The 17,571-nt window shown below is 34.2% G+C and overlaps 1 protein-coding gene across 19 annotated transcripts in view; it reads left to right on the top strand.

The window, feature by feature from the left end:
• The window catches only part of TRIQK (triple QxxK/R motif containing), a 94,085-nt gene that overhangs the window by 27,371 nt on the left and 49,143 nt on the right, over positions 1-17,571 (top strand). For 17 of the 19 annotated variants that reach the window (XR_008507662.2, XR_010410603.1, XR_010410593.1 and 14 more), the window contains one exon: positions 16,870-16,951. Coding sequence is in view for 3 of the 19 variants with exons in the window: in XM_064588135.1 (XP_064444205.1) it covers positions 16,870-16,951 (82 nt within the window). In the remaining 16 variants the exon portion in view is untranslated. The remainder of the gene's footprint in view (positions 1-16,869; positions 16,952-17,571) is intronic. The other 2 variants (XR_010410601.1, XR_010410602.1) reach the window with 1 other exon arrangement.

The raw sequence follows: 17,571 nt of genomic DNA on the forward strand, positions 1-17,571 counted from the left end.
ATTTTTTCTCTATTGATCCATTGTTATAGAAACATATGTATATATATATACTTTCAGGGGCATCTGGGTCACACAGTTGGTTAAGCATCCAACTCTTGGTTTTAGCTCAGGTCATGATCTCACTGTCATGAGATTGAGCCCCACACTGGGCTCTGTGCTCAGCATGGAGTCTGTTTAAGACTCTCTCTCCCTTTGCCTCACCCTCTATCTCTCTCTCTCTCAAATAAACAAATCTTTTAAGAAGAATAAATTTACTTTTGTATTTTTGCACTTTTTTCTCTATTTTTGTTTATTTACTTGTTTCTACATAGTAGAATTATATTAGTTAATAACCCAGTGCTTCTCCCCATTAACCTATTTTCTCAGTTTTTAAACTCAATACTTTTTATTGTATTTCTCTGGCAGTATAGTTTGGTGGTTTTAAAAATGAGCAATTTGAATCATTGTTTCTAAATATAAGTTTTAATAACACAATCTGTTTGAAAACTACCAGTCTGAGAAATCCTTATATTAGTAAAATGGTAATGATATAATCACATGAGACTTCAATATAATGAATGCATTTAATGCAGCTTCTGTGAAATTGGATGTGTACTAGTTATTTTTATACTTTTGACACTTATTTACTAATAAAGTTATTTTTTAGTGAGTCATACAGGATTATGAAATTATTAGAAACAAAATAACCATAAAGAGCATTCCGATGGTTGCCTTGAGATGTTTATTTCCCCTTATATACTCAGATTAACTTTACTTCTGTGAACATATCTTTCATTGGTTTTAAAAGATATGTTTAAAATATATGTAATATTATTATTGGGCCTCTCCAATATGCCTGTTTCTACGATTTGTTTGTAGGCATGAAAATACTTATCCTTAACCTGATACATATGATCATGTACACTAGTTTTTTTTAATTTGAAGGAAATTTGGGAATCATTTAAGAAGGGAAATAGCATGATTTTGTCAAGGTCATCCAATCTTTTTTTTTTTTTCTTTTTTTTAAAACCTGGGCTCAACTAAAGTTTTATATGTTCTGGTCTGGTATATTAACACTGAATGTTTCTTAGAAACCATCTATGTACCAAACTAGGATTTTCTTTTCCAGTTAGCTTTTCCTAAAGTTAGCCAAAGAGGAGAGAGAAAGAAAAATCTAGGTGATTTTTTCAAAGTTTTTAAAACATTTCTATTATTGAAATATAGTTGACATACAATGTTACATTAGTTTTACTTGTACAATATAGTGATTTGGTAATTCTATACAATATGCCATACTCACTATGGTAAGTGTAAGTACTATCTGTCACCATATACTGTTATTACAATGCTATGGACTATATTCCCCATGCTGTATTTTCCTCCCCATGACTTAATTATTTTATAATTGGAAGTTTGTATCTCTTAATCTCCTGCACCTATTTTGCCTGTGCCCCTACCCCTTTTACCCACCCCCTTTCCTCTGCAAGCAACTGTTTGTTCTCTGTATCTATGAGTCAGTTTCTGTTTTGTTTTGTTTTTTTCAGGTTTTTGGTTCATTTGTTTTGTTTTTTTAGATTCTACATATAAGTGAAATACTTTTGCTCTCTCTAGATGGACTTAAGTGACTTTCCCCAGGGTGTTTTTGTTGAATTTGAAAATCTAATTACTTGAAATAGGTAATACACATTGAAATGACTAATAATTAGCATAAGTGATAATTGCCATAAATAATAATTGCCACAAACTAAAAGGCAACTTACTGAATGGGAGAAGATATTTGCCAATGACATATCCAATAAAGGGTATCCAAAATATATAAAGAACTTATACAACTCAACACCCAAAAAACAAGTAAGACATAAACAGACATTTCTCCAAAGAAGACATACAGATGGCCAATAGACATATGAAAAGATGCTTAACATCACTCATAATCAGGGAAATGCCAATCAAAACTACAATGAGATATCAGTTCACAACTGTCAGAGTAGCTAAAATCAAAAACACAAGAAACAAGTATTGGTAAGGATGGGGGAGAAATAAGAACCTCTTGCACTGTTGGTGGGAATGCAAAATGGTGTAGCCACTGTGGAAAACAGTAAGGAGGGTCCTCAAAAAATTAAAAATAGAGCTACCCTATGATTCAGAAATTATACTACTAGATATTTACCAAAAAGGTTACAAAAACACTAATTCAAAGGGAGTTATGCACCCCTATGTTTATAGCAGCATTATTTACAATAACCAAATTATGGAAGCAGGCCAAGTGTCCATCAATAGATGAATGGATAAAGAAGAAGTGGTATGTATATACAATGGAACATTATTCAGCCATAAAAAAGAACGAAATCTTGCCATTTGCAACAATATGGATGGAACTACAGAGTATAATGCTAAGCAAAGTAAGTCAGTCAGGGAAAGAAATACCATATTATTTCACTCATATGTGGAATTTAAGAAACAAAACAAGTGAGCAAAGGAAAAAAAGAAAGAGAGAGAAACTAAAAATCAGACTCTGAATTATAAAGCACAAACTGATGGTTACCAGAGGGGAGGTGGTTAGGGGCATGGGTGAAATAGTACACTTATGATGAGCACTGAGTACTATAGGGAATTGTTGAATCAGTATACTATACACCTAAAATCATATAATATTGTATGTTAACTATAATGAAATTAAAATAAAAGGTTTAATGAAAAAAAAAGTGTGAAAACCATCATTTTCAAATTTTAGATTAAGTGATGAATCAATATACATACATGTAATTGCACAATATAGATCTTTATAGATCTTGAATGTTAGCATTTCAATATATGCACTTTTCCTTTTTTATGTATGAATATTTATGTGTACATTGAAATGACACTTTTAGTTGTCTGTTTAGAATTCCATTAACCCTTATCTTCAGAGAACATTGATTTTATTCCACTAGCTATTCCTCCGGAATGCAAACATATGCTTATGAGAAGTAGACCCCATGGCCAACTTTAGGGATAGGCCTAGTTGTTTTAAGAGCAGTCTCATTTTTTTTTTGCCCATAGAGTGGAGCACTTGTCTGTAAGGCATAAAATAATGTGATTGACATCTGTGGGGTATTTAATATTTGATATTACTATTACCCTCAAGTTGGTCTACATTAGCATAGGTTAGTTACTTGTTAGATTTAGTTCAAATGGGCTTTTGTCCATTGTTTCTTAGGAGATCTACAAGTTAAAAAATCTTAGGTATTAACTTTTTATTACAAAATATTATACAAAAAAATAAACATGACAAATTTCATTGATAATAATGCTGATAGATTTGTCACTGTTAGAGAAGAAAGTTACAAATATAAATGTGGAAAGGGCAAAACTACAATGAATTGTGTGGCATTGGATTGGAAATTGGAAGCACTGACTTCACACCAATATGTATGTTCCCTAGCTCTGTGCACTGACAAGCTTGGAAATGGTATCACACATTAGCAGGCAGCATATCCTGTCCCCAGATCTTTATGGCCAAATACTATTCCTCAATGAAAGGTAACTGGGCTTTTGGGAGAAATGGCAGATTCCAGGGCAGGATCAGGGAGAGTGTAAGATGAACCTTGAATATTTTATTGTGCCAGAAAATAACAGGTGTTTAAAAAATGATGGCAATATGTCAAAAAGATATAAATCACTTGAAGGACCTTTCATTGGCTAAATCCAGGACAATTTGAGCATCAAAATAAACAAATGATATAAATAAATTTTAACCCATTGAATAAAACAGCAATTTATGAGTACATACTGCTATAAACACAAAAATGAGTAAATAAATGGGGAGAAGAAAACACTTTTTAATACCATAGAATATCAGCTAATAAATGTACAAGGAATGATGAAATTAGAAAATCATCATGTGACAGCTGTATGAGTATAATTAATTCAGCACAAAACATCAATAAATCCTAAACTAGTAGTTGCATATTTGAGGAAGAACAGGATATTTTATATAATTTCAAAGTACCCCCAACCAAATACTTATTAATTACAAAGAGGAAAAAACTAAATTCACAGTGGGGAAATCAGGTAGATTATCACCTTAATCAAGTGATCAAAGTTAACACTACCAGTTGAGGAAAACATGCAATGAGAAGAAAACAACACTGCTTCTGTGAAATTCCTTGAGTTTAGTTAGAAAATATATGAGATAGAACATAGGAACAACAAGTCAGTCTTTGGGACAAATGAGAAATTCAGGTTGGTCATACACAGTTAGAATGATGCTGGATGTATGATCAAAGAAGCCAAGGCTAGGGATATAGGCCCTTGATACATATATTCAAGGGAATGAGATACCCAAAGGAGAGCATATGTGGAATGGATGAAGTATGGGGAGCACCAGTGTTTAACAGGCAGACTGAGGAAGAGTACATATGAAGGTGGTAAAGAAGAAATTAAGATGGAAAAGGGGAGAATTGGGACAGTGCTGGCTGGGAAACCAACAACTTAGTTTCAAGACCAAATACTCAGTAGTGCCATATGTCACAGAGAGATTCATAAATGAGGACAGTTTGTCCCATAGTACAATCGGATATTGTGGTATTGTCATATCTGCAGCAGGTATTGTCTAAAATAATCATTTGTTTCCTGAAATGTAAGTTTTCCAGAAGATGTGTCATTCCTTCCCTCTACTGCAACACCTTATGAATGACAAAACTAGTTGAGGTACAGTGTGTTGTGAATTGTACTTGTGTACTTTATAGTTAGGGCAATAGTGTATTGGGGCAGGAGTTGGCCCACGGCAGTCCTGGTTCATACTTGCTGTCCTGGTGTCACAGAGTTCCCTTTCACTCTCAAAATGTTCTGGCTTGGATGGTAAATTATATGGTCACCCTATTTTAGGTCTCTGTTGGCAGAATATTCCTATCCTATATGAAGCTGGGGAGCTGATAAGCATGTCTCTTAGCCAGTTCTTGACATCTTTTATTGATCAACCAGAGGCTTATTCACTTCCCTTATAATCCTTCTAAATCAGCTTTCCAATAATCCCTCTATTTCACCAAACTTTACATGAAATAGAGGCTTCATGAGATGATAATGTGCAAATTTGAAAAAATATTGGTCAAGAAACATTGGAAATGACATATTCAAGTTCTCTTTAAGAGATCGACAAGGCACAGGAAAGCTTTTCAGTAGACTTCCCAAAGTTGTTAATATATTGTCCTAAAATGACCATATTTGGGGAACTTGGTTCATGTTTGCTTCAATGTAAATACATGCAAACTAAGAAAAAAACTTTTAACTTCAAATAAGTCAAACTTGGTTATTGTGATTTTGTTAGATTTAGAGTGTATCAGAACATTTCATCTACACTGAACACAGATATATTGGACGTTCCTAGTGAAATGTGTTTAAACCTTTGGGCTAAATAGAAAAAAATGTACTTTTTGTCTGTAAACCTTTGTCTCTGGTAACTTACTGAAAGCTCTGAATCATAAGAATTCACTAATGTTACTTGAGAATCAAGGAAAGGGAGTTCATATTGAGAAATTATGATTATATATATATGTTTATTTAGGAATTACAGAGATAAGAATAGATGCCATCTAAGATGTTTGCATCTAGAACTTATTGTTTTCCCTCATCCTTTAGCCACCAGTTTTTGGTACCATCTGGACAGAATAAAACTTTTTATTATCTGTATGATAATTGAAACAATCTTGGGTTTCATAAATTCTCCTAAAATAACCAGTTTAAAGGGATTATAAGTATTGAAATATCAAGGCTCGTGACCTTTAGATCTATAATCCTATTTTCAATTACTCTTTGTCTCATCAGAAAAAAACAGTCTGAAGGTGTATTAGTTAGAGGTCAAAGTAGACACAAAACTGCCTTTTCTCTACCTCAGGATCATTGAAGCCAAACATATACTTGCTTCTCATTCCTCTTGACTCATTAAGCTCTTAGCATGCAGTAGTACACACTGCCTGCCTTACTGGTTTTATACTAGAATTGTAGATGTCCTTGCTCTTTCAATATGGTTGAATATGTGTCTCTTCTTCTGTCGGCACTTTGTAATAGTAAACACAGCATTTGCTGTTTTGTTTATTCGGTACCATATTATTGTAACCTTAGAAACTTTTTGACAGTACAGTTGACATAATAAAGTCCTTTATTTCACTTGGTCTTAGCCAAAAGGCCGAGAAGCGATTATATAAAATCCTTTATTTGAAAGATAGTATAATTTATGTCACTAATGACTTTTTATTGACAATTAAAAGGTATATCGTGGACCAATCCTAGTTTAACTAACCTATCCCCTTTTGCAAATATAATACAAGAAATTAACTGAAGTACATTTCCCATTTTGCTGAATTTAAAACCTGTAAATAGTAATGATCATTTTCCAGTTAGGAACATGGTCACTTACTTGGTAGAAATTCTCTCTTTCTCAGATTTGAAGTGTTTATCCCTTTGATATTCGTGCAAAGTTCTGAATTTAAAAAATGATAATTCCATGGGACCCTGTTACTGCAACATCCCCTTCCCCCAATGATGAGCATTGTTGATGGTACATGCAAGGCAGCTTTTTGTCTATTCTGGGCAGTATAAATTTAATGTGTTGTTTTCAAGTATGTCATGTGTCCAGATGCCACGGCAATCTGTGCATTAAAAGGCATTAAAATAAAAGTAAGTAAAATATTTGTGGGTATTTTTTGATGGAGGCCAGGGAATTAGTGATACAATTATGTTTAGATAAACCAGTTCTAAGGTTTCAGGAAAAACAAGGGCCTTATTTTCTTACAGCAATTATAAACATTTTATAATGTATATTTATAATACTCCCCTACCCTCACCATTTACCCCTATCTATTTCTCCCTATTACTCCTTATATTACCTATTTCTGTTAATGACATACCATCTCTCTAACTGAGTATTTTGCCAAGTGTGGTCCATGTACCACTTGAGATTGAAAATCCTGGCAGGGAGTTGGTGCTTGTTAAAAATTCAGCTTCCTTGGTCTCTCCCCCACCTTACCGACTGGGTATCTTTGAATAATGAGGCCTGAGACTTTGTATCTTAATCCTCACTCAAGTTTAAAAGCACCATTATCTTCAGCTTTTCCTCTGCCTCATACCCCCTTTCTGCTCTTCCCAAATTCTGAAAAGTCAAACACCAGATGTCTCTTCCTTTCTACTTGCTGTGTTGCTCTCTTAGTAGATTGCCTTTGGAAAGTACCTAGATTTGTTTTAAGCTTGTTAATTATCTTCTAACCTTCTAGCCTTTCTAAACATATTAAAAAGTATCTGATTTGATTACCTCATTGCACAATACCCTCTTATGGTCTCCTGTTGAATTTAGAAAAAGTTTGAAGTTTCAGCCGATTTTTAAAATCTTCCTCAGCTTTGTCATACTGTCTTATTTAGCTTCCACCAAAGAGGCTGAATGATCTCAGTCCCTGCTGAGGCCTTCCATCTACTTCCAGCAGCGTTTCTCAAATGCTAGTGCACAGAATTACCTATAAGCTGGTTAAAAAGAAAAGTAGTGATTCTTAAACATTAATGGCCAAAAAACAAGAACAAAAACAAACAAAAAAACCACAAAAAACCCCTGGAGATTCATGGACCTGAGCTCTTGAGCTTTTGATTCAGTAGGACTATGATGGGGAAATCTGCATTTTAATGAGCATCCCACACAACTCCTGATGTTGGTGTTGGATGGACAGCATTTTGACAAATGCTGACCTAGAGCCTCTAGTTGCTCCTGGTGAGTTGGTACCTAACTAGACTCTAGAGACCTGAGTCTTTCTTCTGAAGTGTTCAGTTCCAGCCAGGGGACCCTTTCCAGAGGGACTGGAATTTCCTCATTTTACCCAGGCCACAGGTGACTCCTGAAGAGGCCTGCATACTCAATGCAGTTTTGAGATAACCTAATTCAAGATATTACACATTCCTGTTATCTTTATTTGCCATCCAAGATGACACATATAACTATTTGTTCTTCCCTGAACACTTATGCCCATGTTATTCTGTGGCTTATTTTTATTCTTTTACTGGACCAATCTCTTACTATTCTCTTTCTTCTATTTTTCTTTATATAATTCTTGAACCCTATCCATCCTCAAGCACTTAATTGATTATCAGTTTTACCTCTTGACATTAATTGAAACCTGATTTTTCTCATAGACACCATTTCTGTAAAGCCTTAACTGGAGACTCTTCTTTCTTTAATTCTCCACATACCTGTGGATTAAAAGTCTGGTTGTTATCTTTTTATTTTCTTATTGCCACTTCTAGTTCATTTACTTTTCCATGCATCTAAAAACAAACAAGACAAATGAAACAAGAAACCCAGCTCCTTTGTAGTTGATTCCATTTGACTGTAGTAACCTCAACCTCCTAATTGCTGTTAAGTGTGGATATCCAGGTCACTCCCCCGTCTTCCTAACTTAGAGTCTTTCCGCCTTAGCCCAAATCCTTCAACCATCCGGGGTGCCTTCACTATCCACATGTGTGATGTTTGTATTATCCCGGCCCTCATTTCCTTGTCTGCCATGCTGTTTTCCTATTGCTTTAGTCACTCTGGATCATAACCTACTCCATCTCAGTAATAACATCAATCTCCATACTCTCTGTTGATAACCTTTAGTTCTCTAGTCAAACAAAATCTAGTTCTTTTCTTCCCCAAACTTTGGTTATTTGACCTCATCCAAATTTTAAAGTCCCAAAATTGGTTCACTTTCTGCTTAACTCTACACCCTCTGCTGTCTTCACTTCCTTCTCTAGCTTTAGACGCCGTGACACATCACTTTATCCACTTTATATAGTATCCTAAACTTTTTTGCCCTACTGCCCTTCTGTCATGCCTCTCTGGGAAAACCTAAACTTGTTTAATCCACCTATTTATCCCTTCCCAAAGCCAGCAGTGAACAGCTGAGCACTCAGGAAAAAAAAAATGCTATTTTTCAATCATGTAGTTTAATGCTACCATGGGTTCATGGTTACCAAATTAATTCGGTCTCATAGTGTTTCTCATTAATCCTGTTTTCCCTGGATAGCCTTTTCTATTTTGCCCCAGCATAAATATCCCCAGCATAAATTCCAGCCTCTGCACTCAAATTTCCAAAGTTTCTACCTTCTATTTCACTCTTAGAAGATAATCATGCCTCCTACTTCATAGTGAACGTGGAGCTGCCAGGTGAAACGTCTTTGGACTACCAAACCTCAAAACTTACATTAATCTTACCCATCCTTTTTTCATCTCTACTGTTAAAGTGAAAGAGGTAGTTTCCTGTGATTATTACTTCAAGTGTGCACTGAATTCTATCTCTTCCTACGTACTTGAAAAAAAAATTTTTTTTTAATTTTTTTCCCTGTCTTTTCACCCCCTCACTTTCTATTGGCTCCTTCTACTTACTATTTAGACTGACTCTGATTTCCATCTGTACTCAAAAACAAACAAGCCGTCAAGAGTAAAACAAAACAAAGTATAACAAAAAATCTTCCCTAACCTCTCCCTCTCTGAGTAATATCCTATCTCTCCCCTTCCCTTTACTTATTTTGTAATAGATTTGTCAATGCTTTCCATCCGCTTTCTTACATCTTATATATTCCTTTGCCCATGGGAAGTAAGTGTTTTAATGAGTGTTTTAGGGAAGAGGCAAGGATCACCATTGTTAAATGATGTTACAAGGGCACATCAAACTGATGAATACTCACTCGATTTAGGTCTAAAGGAGCCATTGCTTCTTTCACCCAGCACACTGTTTTTGAGATTTATCTCCATTGTTGCATATTATCAGTATTTTTTTTTTCTGAGTAATATTATACTGTATGAATAAAACACAATTTATCAGTTCTGCTGTTGATCAACATGAGGGTTATTTCCAATTTTTGGCTATTATGAATAAAGATACTATGAACATCCTTGTACAAAGCTTTTTTGTGGGTGTGTGTATTTCTCTCTCTTAGATAAATACCTAGGTGTAGAATTGCTGGCAGTTAACTTTGTAAGAAATTGCCAATTTTTCCAAAGTGGTTGTGATTTTACACTCCCATCAGCAATGTACTAGAAGGTCAGTTGCTCTACATCCTCCCAATATTTTGTATAGTAAAACTTTATTTGAACCATTCTAGTGGGTGTAGTGGTATTTTAATTCTTATTTTAATTTGCATTTTGCTGACTACTAATGGTATTGAGCTTTTTCATGTACCTATTTGTCATCTGTTTATCTTCTTTGATGAAGTTGCTGTTCAAGTCTTTCACCTATTTTTTTATTGGGTTGTATGTTGTATATTACTGAGTAATTCTTTATACATTCTGGATGTAAGTTCTTTTTTCAGGTATTATGAGTATTTACAAACTATCTGTAAATTACATATTTATTTTCTTTTTTCTTCCTGGTATCTTTTGATGAGCAAAAACTAATTTTGATGAAGTTCAGTACATCCTCTTTTTTTCTTTTCTTTTCTTTATAGTCTATACTGTTTGTGTTCTAGAAAATATTTGCCTACTCCAAAGTCATAAAGATAATCTCTTTTTTTCCTAGTAGCTTTATTGTTTTAGCTCTTTTGTTTAGGTCTATGATCTATCCTCAATTGATTTTTATTTATTTATTTATTTGAGAGAGACAGAGTGAGCATGAGCAGTGGGAGGGGCAGAAGGAGAGGAAGAAACAGGCTCCCCACTGAGCAGGGAGCCAGACATGGGACTTGATCCCAGGACCCTGAGATCATGACCTGAGCCAAAGGCAGATGCTTAACCATCTGAGCCACCCAGGCACCCCTATCCTAAATTGATTTTTTAAAAAATTTTATTATGTTATGTTAATCACCATACATTACATCATTAGTTTTTGATATAGTGTCCCATGATTCATTGTTTGCATATAACACCCAGTGCTCCATTCAGTACGTGCCCTCTTTAATACCCATCACCAGGCTAACCCATCCACCCAGCCTCCTCCCCTCTAGAACCCTCAGTTTATCTCTCAGAGTCTGTAGTCTCTCATGGTTCGTCTCCTCCTCTGATTCCCCCCCTTCATTTTTCCCTTCTTACTATCTTCTTCTTCTTCTTTTTTTTTTAACATATAATGTATTATTTGTTTCAGAGGTACAGGTCTGTGATTCAACAGTCTTACACAATTCACAGCGCTCACCATAGCACATACCCTCCCCAATGTCTATCACCCAGCCACCCCATCCCTCCCACCCCCCACCACTCCAGCAACCCTCAGTTTGTTTCCTGAGATTAAGAATTCCTCATAGCAGTGAGATCATTTGACACATGCTTTTCTCTGATTGACTTATATCGCTCAGCATAATACCCTCCAGTTCCATCCACATCATTGCAAATGGCAAGATTTCATTCCTTTTGATGGCTGCATAATATTCCATTGTATATATATACCACATCTTCTTTATCCATTCATCTGTCGAAGGACATCTTGGCTCTTTCCATAGTTTGGCTGTTGTGGACATTGCTGCTATAAACACCGGGGTGTGCATACCCCTTCGGATCCCTACATTTGTATCTTTGGGGTAAATACCCAGTAGTGCAATTGCTGGGTCGTATGGTAGCTCTATTTTCAACTGGGTTCCTAAATTGATTTTTATATGTGGTGTGAGATAGGGGTCTAATTTTGGCTTTGTTTTCCCATAAGGATATACAGTTGTTCCAGCACTGTTTGTTGATACTGCATTTTAGTTCCATCGTATAGCTGAAGGATAAGTCCCAACAACTAAGATTCCTTCCTTGGTATATGACTTTTTGGGGTTACACAGCTAACTATCTTGTAGTTTCTTTCCTTATGAATTTTTATGTCAGTGTTGGCTAGTGATCAGGATTTTAGAAATCACCTTTTCACCTATTGAAGTTTTGACATTTTTTTTTCTGCAGCTATAAAGGAATTTAATTTGACAAAGTGAAGATGAGATGGTCACTTTGATCCCTGAAAACTTAAGAAGACCACTGGTTAGCTCTCCAGTTTTACACAATAGGAATTTTTTCCTGCTTGTAATAACTTATCTCAATGTTATATTTATGTCTAAGTATACATTGTCTACTGTGTCACAACTTTGATAGTCTCCCAAATGACAAATTTTTTTCATTTCCTTAAGTGTGGAGAATTATCTCTGAAGATCTGAATCATGTGCCCTTGCTGGAATATTAAAATATAGATTCCACAAGTGGGGGAATGTGGAAATGACATTTAAAGGACATTGTAGAGCATGAGTAAATTCATAAAAATGTGAATGAGCTTGTCAAAATCATGGAACTAAAAGCTGAATTTGATAGTGCACTAGAAGATGAGTAAGGAACACAGGACAAACTTGTGTTATTAATGGTCCTGTATATTAAGAGTTTTTACTTTATCTAGGAAATGGGCCACTATTTAGATGACTTAAATATGTTGCTTACATGATCAGCTTTGAATTTTTAAGCCATCAGTCTGGGAATAATGAATGCATCAGATTAGGGACAAGTGTCTTCTTTATTTATCCACTACTTTGTTCATCCCAACATCTGGCATAAGATTTTATTTTCATGATTGGTTCTTAATTCTGATCCAGTCATAACCAAACATCTTTTCTGCCTATTTATAACTTCATACTAAAGTAAGAATTTTTTTAAGGAAGGGTCTTTTAGCCTTAAAAACTGAGATGATTATTTTTTTCTGTGGTCATAGGTTGAATTTTTTAATAACCTGTGTTTTGATCTATATTTAAATGTCACAGTCTGGATTGAATGCTTTTTCTGGAAGTAGAGACATATGTGAAGGCTTCAGGTTTCTTATTTCTTTACTTGTTCTTTCTGGATTTCATAAAAAAGGTATAAATGAGCAATGAAATAACTTGGTTGGAATGTGATAGGATATTGCACTACCTTTGTTTGTTTTTAAAGGTCACATATTGTACTTAAAAATACGTGTGGCAAATTGCTGTGTAAAATTCAGGTTAAGAAAGGATATTAAATACAAAAACACTCTCTTTAACCTGAAAAGTCCTGAAGAGTGTAAAGTTTTAATTAAATAAAAATTAATTATGAGGTATTTTAATATGCAATTTAGGCATTAAATAAAATTAGCATTTTTTCTTCCTTAAGTATGTGTTATCAAGTTTCAGGAATGTTAAAAAGTTCTCTGATGATTTAATCTGAAATCATTCCTACAGCGAAATTCATAAATAATAAATATTATCTTATTAATCCATATTTTAGTTTAGCTGGATCTCAGAGCAAGTTAGTTCCTCAGGGAATGCGGTGTTCTTTATAAAAGAAGGTGATGAGATGTAATCTCCAAGGAATTAAATTGTGAAAACAATCTTGGTATTGTACATGCTAATATAAATCTGTTATTCCCTTTCCGCATCTATCACAACACATTTTAAATTGTGGCTGATCTTGTATGCAAATAGCTGTCTTATTAGAAATTGCGGCTCTATGTGCTAATGTCTCTCTGGATTTCTTGGGAGTTTGCTATCTAACCATCAAAGCAATAGAAATGAATGATGATTACTGCAAGGCTTTGAAGAACAAAGAAAAGTCAGAACATTTTAGAGGTTCTAGATGTCTGAGGTGCTGACAGTTTGCACCATACACATGAATGGGAATCTTTTTAGATCATTTAAAATAGCCTCAATGTGTTTATTAGGAAAGTAAAGTATTTTCTACCTTCTTGTGTTTGTTACAGCTAATAAAATGTAAGGTATTTGTGCATGGGTGTGTTCTTTAGATGTTTTTTTGTTTCAACATTTGGTAAAATTTTATTTTGCTTAAAGAATAGAATAGAATAAATAAAGAATGGAGTAGAATAATTTCAGAGAATAAGGTTTTAACTTTTGAAATTTTGGTTAAGGATTATCAGTCACCAAAATCATTGGGAACAAAAATTTAAAGCTAGTTCCTCTTTAATGTATCGCTTAGGTTCAAGTTCTTTTAAGGATTTTATATTCACAGGTTTTATACATATAAAATGTATCAATTCATAGAGTATAGGCCTAGGTTCTTTAGCTTTTTTTGGTATCACTTTGTTCATTTAAAGTACATTTTAAATTAAGTAAAATCTAATTCCTTTTGTTGAAAAGATATTCTCTATGAATCCCTTCCTTTTTTATTTACAACGGGTAAGGAATGAATAAAATATTGGCTTTTAAAGTGTTATCTCTGTTAGGATGCTGGTTTAAATGACCAAGCAGGAATTGAAGGAAGCATAGTGAGTGACTGTTTTGGTAGGTGGCCTTAGTATTTTGCATTTTAAAAATTTAAGCTATTCCATAAAGGCAACAGACAAAACTAAATTGAAGAGGGAATAATGTCTGTGTATTTATTTATTTAAACTAACTTCTCTTCTGAAATGGTGATATTTTTTCTAGCCCCACATAATCAAGATTAAAATAACTTGACTCCTCTTTACAATTAGTAAATGCAAAACACTATGCAAATGGATTGCTATATTAATAAATTATAACATACCTATTGATATTTTTTATGATGCTTGTATTAATGTTCTGAATAATAACAAGGGAGAATATAGGGTTAGGTGATGTCTTGGTTTCATTTCTGAAATTTTACTGTTATATTATCTTAGATGTGATAGCTACATGGTTTATGAGAGGTGAAGATTTAATTTATTTGACTCTGTCTTACTTTGCACATTCTCAAATATTACCATGATATTAAATCTGAAGATTATTATGTATAGAAAAATGGATTTTTAGCAGAACTTATAATTTTCTTACACATAAGTAGTAATTATTAATTTGGGGATGCCTTTTACAGTGTTGGGTGGTATCATTGTTAGGATTGCTCTGCGTGACCATATGTATAAATAAACAATACAGTTTGATCTGAACAGATTTCAAAGACATTTGGCATTTGAGAACCTTAATATTTTTCTTTAGGAAAATTACAGTTTAATAATTTATATGGAGACATCTATACATACTTGTTTTAGTTAGGGTGGTACTACCTACTGTAACAAACAAATATAAAGTGTATAGAGGCTCAGATGCTACAAGTTAATTCTTGTTCTCACAGCAGTGTGAAAGAGAAAAACAAGTTGGTTGAGTAGGTTTCCTTTGTGTAGTCCTTCAGGATCCAGGAAGTCACAGGCTCTGCCATCCTCATCACATTATTTCCAGCATCACTCTGGGGGCCATTTCCATTTTAGCCACATGAATGAGTACATATGGAAAGTTTTTATAGGTTAGTTCTAGAAGTAGCAAACACTAATTTATTCATATTCTGGTGGCTGAAACTCAATCACATGCCCACAGCTAATATAGAAGGAGGCTGGAAAAGTTGTCAGGTGAGCTCAGGAAACAAAACAAAACAAAACAAAACAAAGGAGAACATGTATTTTAGTAAGCAGCCAGCAATTTTTCCTATAGTTCACCTTTCTGGTCATGATATAGCCATGCATATCCTTTTTCCTGACTCTTTAGTAGGAAAATCCTAAAGTTCCCCGCTTACTGCATCCAGGACAAAGCCAAGGATCTCAAGCCAGAGCATAGTGCTCCCTCTTAGGTTGGAATATGCTTCCTTGAAGTTTACAGACTATAAAATTTTCCTAATGGTGAAGCAGAAGGTAACTGCTTCATATCTTCTGTAATCAGTCCCATTTAGAAAGGAAGGATGGGAAGAATGGGAAACATACAGGAAGCACTGATCCAGCATGATAAGAAAACCTGCTGTTCGTGAGGCCACTGAGAATGCCCATTGTACTAACAGACGTTTCTTCCTTGGAGTCTAATTATGGTTTTTTAGAGAAGTTCCCTTGTCCGTTGTTCTTTATGGCCCTCCCTTCTGGATGGTTCTCCTTTCTGGTCACATATGAAGTGGATGTTCCAAATCTACAGATTTTGCCTTCCTTGGGGGCTGCAATCTGCCGGTTTAAGTTTAGAGGTCCAAGGATTGGTTTTCATTCACATACTTTTTTAGACAAAGTTGATTTCCTTGTAAATATAATTCCCTCAGATTTTATACCCTTCTTACTATTTCTGCTTAGTTCCATGTGACCGTGCAATCTCTGCCACATATATTTTTTTAGTTTTTATTTAAATTTCAGTTCGTTGGCAGTGTAATATTAGTTTCAGGTGAACAATACAGTAATTCAGCCCTTCCATACAACACCCTGTGCTCATCACAAGTGCCCTCTGTAATCCCCCTCACATATTTCACCCATCCCCTCACCCACCTCCCCTCTGGGAACCATCAGTGGGTTCTCTATAGTTCAGTCTGTTTCTTGGTTTGCCTCTCTGTCCTGTCCTTTTTTCCCTTTGCTTGTTTGTTTTGTTTCTTAAGTTCCACATATGTCTGCCACATATTTAAATTCAATAAAAATAATAAGATTTGAAAGATGTGTTGTGGATTAAATCAAATAGTGCATATAATGTAGTAAGCATGAGAATATTAGTAAATGGTAGTAATTTATATTGTTTACAGAAGAAGAGACAGAACTAGAACTCTAATTTATGCACTTTTGTTACCTATGTCATGCTTTTTAAAACAAGATTCAATGTATCTGAGAATCAAACTTTAGCCTTTTTGTGTAACAGAATAGGTAATTGGAAAGAAACATACTGCCAAGAGCATGCCTACAACTCCAACCCATCTGAATAAATGGTACATGATTTTCACATTTACAGATAATACTAACAGTTTGATTTGAGTATTGATAGTACTTGATAAGATGAATGTTACCAAGAACAAATAATTGGGAAATTTAATTACCAGCAGTTGTATCCTTGATAATTTATTTGAGAGAATTTTGTGTTCTTTACTGATATCTAATGGGAATAAGTCAAAGACATTTTTACCCATTGCTTTAAAAATGAATTTTATGGAATAAATTATTCCTGAAGTTTGTAGATAGTCCTTTTGATGTTTTAGGACTTCATCATAATTATTTTCTTTCTTTGCAGCAGGCATTTTGGAGATCAAAGATGGGTAGAAAAGATGCCTCCACTATAAAACTTCCTGTTGATCAGTACAGAAAGCAAATTGGTAAGCAATGAATTCCCTTTGATACATTCCTGTGAATTAAGATAAAGAAAAAGGCAATTATGTGTGATATTAAGAAAATAACTTTTCCTTAATACATATAATACACAGAATATGAGTAACGAAGGACTATATATTTTTAAAGAGCAAAAAATAAGTGTAGCCTACTTACCAATGGAGAAATACACATTGTGTACTTGTGATTTTCAAAGCTCTTATAATTTTTATGAATTTAATAAAAGCAAAAATACATTTTATTATTTTTCTTAAGGCTAGATGCATTTATATGGTGAATATTTTTAGTGTTATCATCTATTAAATCATTTATTTTTATCCATGTAAAAACTTTTAATTTTGTTGACTCAATGACAATAATTGATAAGCCTGAAATTCTTCTTTAAAATTTTACTTTAATAAAATGGTGGACTAGAGAAAAGTCCACTAGTCAACATACAAAAATAACAGGAAACTTACCTATTTTATACTATGCTCTAAGTACAGGATTTTCTACCCATTTTTTTCAAGGGTACATGGAGTATTTATAAAAAATTACCCACATACAAAGTTACAAACCAAGTCCCCCCAGTTTTAAAGAATCCGTATCCTAGAACTACAACTTTGAA

Source organism: Mirounga angustirostris, unplaced genomic scaffold (genome assembly GCF_029215605.1).
Source record: "Mirounga angustirostris isolate CCGP_5_RB_7025 unplaced genomic scaffold, mMirAng1.0.hap1 SCAF_4, whole genome shotgun sequence".
Lineage (NCBI taxonomy): Eukaryota > Metazoa > Chordata > Mammalia > Carnivora > Phocidae > Mirounga > Mirounga angustirostris.